A 5186-nucleotide genomic window follows, 5' to 3' on the forward strand; every position below is an offset into this window, starting at 1 on the left:
TAGATAGATAGATAGATAGATAGATAGATAGATAGATAGATAGATAGATAGATAGATAGATAGATAGATAGAAATATAAGGGTTTCCCTCCAAGGGGTCGCTCCCACTGCCAATGAGGTTAGCCCCACCATGTCAGGATTTGTGGTATGGTGGAACTCAAAATTCAGGCAGGCACGATGGCTTTGAAGTGAAATCCAAATTTTTGATTTATTAAATGATTAAATAAAAAAGCTGATGTGGCAGCACAGGACTAACAAAAATAACAATGAGGATAAACACTGGTGCATGATATTAGGCAATGATCCATTGAGGCAATGGAGACAAGAGACCGGTTAAATACAACTGAGGATGATTGGGGAGTGGAAGCATTTGGGTGATTACAGATTATTGACAAATGAGAGTGGTAGGCTGGAGAAACACAAAGAAACTGACTAAGGATGATGTGACAGACAGGAAACAGAGAAAAATAACAGGAAATGAGAAAACAAAACACAAGAGTACCAAACAATGAAACAGACTGAAAAGTCTATTAAAAAAAACAAGAATCATTACAGAACCCACTCCTAATGGAACGACTCCTGATGTTCAAAACTCTGACTCGGGTGGGTGGAGGGGGCAAAAGACCAGGATGGAGGGCACAAAAAAAGACACATGAAAAGAAGGAAGATAAATAAAACAAAAACCTGGGAACAAATAATAAAAACTTAGTCTCAAAAAAAGGGTCCAAGGTGTGTCCAGCTTGAGGCAAGAGTTCAGGCAGATGGCCTGGGGCCCACCAGGCTGGAACTGAAACTGGTTTCAATTGATAACTGATTAACAGGCTTTTGTTGAACTGCAATCATCTGAATCAGGTGTGTTGAAGCAGGGAAACTTCTAAAACATGCAGGGCAGTGTGCCATGAGGACCAGTGTTGAAAAACACTGGTATAGTGCTCAGAGCTGCAGGGGGAACCCGAGGGACAGTACTGTAGTGGCCAAATGTATTGACCATATTAAACACTGAGTGCACTGAAAGTCACTGAAATGACTGTCATACTTGTGCTACCACTTTCAAGGTGACCTGTGACAGCAACAGACTGTAACAGCTTCATTAGCCTGTTTATTGAGCTTTAGTACAAGATACTTAGCATGTTGATTCTGAAGTTATTGTGCAGTCAGAGCTGATAAAATACCCAGAACACTTGCTGCAGTTTTTTGGATCATTTTTTAAGAAAGCTTTTTTGGACATCTTCATATTAAAATAGTCCAACCTCAAATATGTGATCCACGGACCTGACCGACTTAAACTCCATGGCCAAAAAAAAAAGTTAAGAAAACCAACAAACCAAAAAAAAATAAAAAAAACAACACTGGTCCATGCATTTATGCTTATGCGGCTTGTCCGCCCTCTCCACAGGCCTATGTACCACTGTCCCCAGGTACGCCACCCCTTTCTCCAATGGAATGACAGTACAGCAGTCATTAGGTAGGGAAAGGATTATTTCACAAGTGTGACTAATGATCTTTGTGAAAAGGCAATACACTGCCCAGCCAAAAATGATCAAACACTCTAATATTTTGTTGGACTGTCTTTAGCTTTAATTACAGCATGCGTTTACCGTGGCATTCTTTCCACAAATCTCTGCAATGTTACATTTATTTCTGTCCAGAGGTACATTAATTTTTTGCCAAGATCTTTTATTGATGATGACAGATTCAGACCACTGTGGTTTTGTCCAGCACATTCCAAAAGTTCTCCTTGGTGTTTAGTGTGAAAATGATGTCTCATGCGCCTTGAACTACTCTTTCATAGTTTTGGCATTYTCATCTTGGAACATACCAATGCAATCAGGAAAGGAAAAACAGTCCATTGATAGAATGAGCTGATTGTTTAGTATAATCAGATAGCCAAACAATGTTGTTCTTTGGCTGCACAACATTGCTAAACCAGGAGCAGACCAACTGCAGCTACCCCAGATTATAGACTGCCCCCACAGGTTTGTACAGTAGGCACTATGATGGGTGCATCACTTCAGCTGCAGCCCTGATGCACTCATCACTCTGGAACATAGTAAATCTGGACTCATCAGACCACACGACCCTCCTACTTCCTTCCAAAATGCTGTTTCCCTGTGAACCCAAGGCTAAAATAATAAAAGATTATTTACTTATAAATAAATACCATTTCTATGAGGTCTGAATAAAAAGTCTCCCATAAGTTCATCTCTGCTTTGTGATCACAAGATATCTTTTTTCACTTCTGCTCACTAACAAAAACAGAACAAAGTAGCTGAGTAATGTTCAGTCACAACAAAGAATTAGCACAATTTGTTGCTGAACATGGTACTGCTGTTTCTGTGCCACATTGACTTGCCTTGTCACAAACCAGCACACATTAAACATTTAAGTGTGCTTCCAAAATTGCTAAGTCATTCTGTGAACCGTAAGTATTACTCAGCTGTTTCCATTTCATTTATGGGTGAATGAATGAAACCATAGTGCTAATCATAGTGCTGTGTAGGTGACCTAGAGGCCGCTCTAGGTCACCTACCAGAGCGGTGCCTCCTCTGCGGTTGGCCCCACGGTCACCCACCAGAGCGCCGCCTCCGACACTGTCAGATCCACAGRCACCCGCCAGAGCTTCGCCTCCGCTGCGGCCGAGTCCATGGTTGCCCTCCAGAGCTTCCGCCTCGTCGTGGTTGGGCCCCTGGGCGCCCACCTGAACTTTCTGAACACTCTAGATGTGCCTAGGGCCATCTTTGTGACGGTTTTTGTTATTTTTTCCCAGGACTTACCTATCAGTTTTTGGTTTCGTTTTCTGTGGGGGTTTTTTGTGTGTGTGTTTCCTTTGCTGTATTTTGTCTAATGCCCTCCATCCTGTCTTTGTGCTTTGTACATCCCACCTCCCACCCGTGGTAGTCCGTTTTATCGTCTGGTGACGATTCATTGAGGGAAGGGTACAGTGAGGGTGTGTGTTTTCTGATGTCTTGTGTCTACCTCCCTCTTGTGTTTCCTCATCATCATTATGCCTCAGATGTTACCTGTCACTTCCCTTCTCAGTCAGTTACACACACCTGTCAGTAGTTCCCTATCAGTTTCATCAGCTGTTGTTCATCTCTTCATTTCCTCTGTTTGTTTAAATACTGGTCATGTACTCCACCCTCACTGGATCATTGTATGGCTTTGCCTAACTATTTCATGGTTTCTGAGTTTCCCCATATTCCTTGTGTTTTGATTTCCTTTTTGCTGCACTGTTCAGCTATTTATTTTGGTAAATAAATCCTTTTTGTCTAAAATCATCGTCCGTCCGGACCTGAATTCATTCCATACCCCAACCTAACAATTTAATTTTAATGTATATAGATTTTTKACAAAACAATCTATATACAATAAAATTAAATAAACTTTTTATTTTTTATTATGAATGAAAACAGAAATTGAATAAAAAGTATTGATTCAGTAACTTTGGCATTGATACTGTTCGAGAGAGACAGACGTTATATGTTTCTGTGGATCATCAGTCATCCAGGAAATGGAAAATTAAAAGGCCAAAGATGAAGCAATTGGACTTCCGTTCTGTAGCTGAAGACATATGGAGCATCACTGAAAAGACCTGGGTCAGATTGAAAAACATCTGATGTTGGTCACATTTGAACAAAGCATAGGCTATTGTTAGTGTAGAGGGTGACCATATTTTTGTGATAAATTACTATTATAAATCTAAACATTGCCACAAATAAATTATCAAACTATTAAATGGCATATTTGACATAACATCTGAAAACATGGATGAAATAAGAAATGAGAAACATGAAAATTATTAAAATAAATATTTACTGTGTATTTATATATGTAGCATAGTACTGATCTACATTTTTTAAATAGATTTGTTCTTCTGAAGTGGTTCATGCATCATGCTCATACACATCATAATGGGGCTGATGACTCAAATAATCTCCCTTGAAGAGAGACAACACAAGGAACAAATCATCATGAACAGTCCAGTGGGATGCGATGGAGGGTTTCTCCGCTTCCACCAAATCAAGCCTAAGCACGACGAGGAGGAAATACTCAAGAGAGTGAGACATGAACCCCACTGGACTATTGACATTGTCAATAGAAAGAGATAGAATTGCATGAGTGGCTGTACAAAGAAATGGACACTGTAGATGCAAATTTACGGATCTCACTTTAGCCAACACCTGACTACTGTACAGCAAAAACCTCACTGTATGTGGCACACCAAAGAAGAACATCATGTAGTTCCTTGAATTCTGTATACAAGTGTTCATGATCACCTTGGCTCAGTTCGACAATGATAACTCTGACATTTCAGAGCAGGAAGATGACCCAAAGGAAGAAGRATKCAGTGAAGGCAGTGCCCCACGTCTCTGTCCCCAGGAAGGCTAATGCACATCTGCCAGAGGTGGTAAACTAGAAGAGTGAAGCGCCTTGCAGAGCAAAWTGTTGTTCAAGAAAAATGTGAATGCAGTGTGTTACATGCATGGTGGTCCTTTGCTTAGAGGGCAGATCATAACTGTTACACAGCCTTCACACATGGATGCTAACGTTCCCATAGGGCGAAAAAGGACTGAAACTGTGGTTTTGGAGTATAAGTAAAAAGTTTCATGTTTTATGCCATGTTCAGCAAATGAAATGAAGAGTTTAGTATAGAAAAAGGTTTAGAATGTTTATATGCATTTTTCTGCATCTGTTAGCAGCACTTCAAATGAGCCATATTGTCCAAAGGGGCACAATTGTTGACTTTCATCTTGTTTTTGCACTTAGGAAAAATACTGCTGTGTTCAGACAAAAAGTAGAGTTTAACGTATCATTATTCAATTGTGACTTTGTTGTGATCAAAGTTTAGCGTGAATGTCCCCTTATATGGAGAGCATTTGTCTCAGAGACTACATCACGTTACACATCAAGTTCCAATCAGCTCAAATGGCAAGGACAAGGGTCTGGGTACTCTGAGCAATCGAGATAAAATATCTATTTTTTTCTATCCATCTATCTATCTATCTATCTATCTATCTATCTATCTATCTATCTATCTATCTATCTATCTATCTATCTACCATACAATGAGACAAACATCAACATCCAGGTCAAAATGTTTATTCAGCTCATCAACACAGGAGGTACAACAGTGTCTACATGGTGGTGTAACACTACATCTTCAGAGAGATGCAGTAACTGATATAC

The 5186-nt window shown here is 39.9% G+C and overlaps 1 protein-coding gene across 1 annotated transcript in view; it reads left to right on the plus strand.

The window, feature by feature from the left end:
• Positions 1 to 4388, plus strand: part of LOC106526781 (ferritin, liver middle subunit) — an 18747-nt gene extending 14359 nt beyond the window's left edge. The window contains exons 6-7 of the mRNA XM_014021462.1: positions 3880 to 4057; positions 4287 to 4388. Coding sequence (XP_013876916.1) covers positions 3880 to 4057; positions 4287 to 4388 — 280 coding nt within the window. The remainder of the gene's footprint in view (positions 1 to 3879; positions 4058 to 4286) is intronic.
• The last annotated feature ends 798 nt before the right edge of the window (positions 4389 to 5186 follow it).

Source organism: Austrofundulus limnaeus, unplaced genomic scaffold, assembly GCF_001266775.1.
Source record: "Austrofundulus limnaeus strain Quisiro unplaced genomic scaffold, Austrofundulus_limnaeus-1.0 Scaffold294, whole genome shotgun sequence".
NCBI lineage: Eukaryota > Metazoa > Chordata > Actinopteri > Cyprinodontiformes > Rivulidae > Austrofundulus > Austrofundulus limnaeus.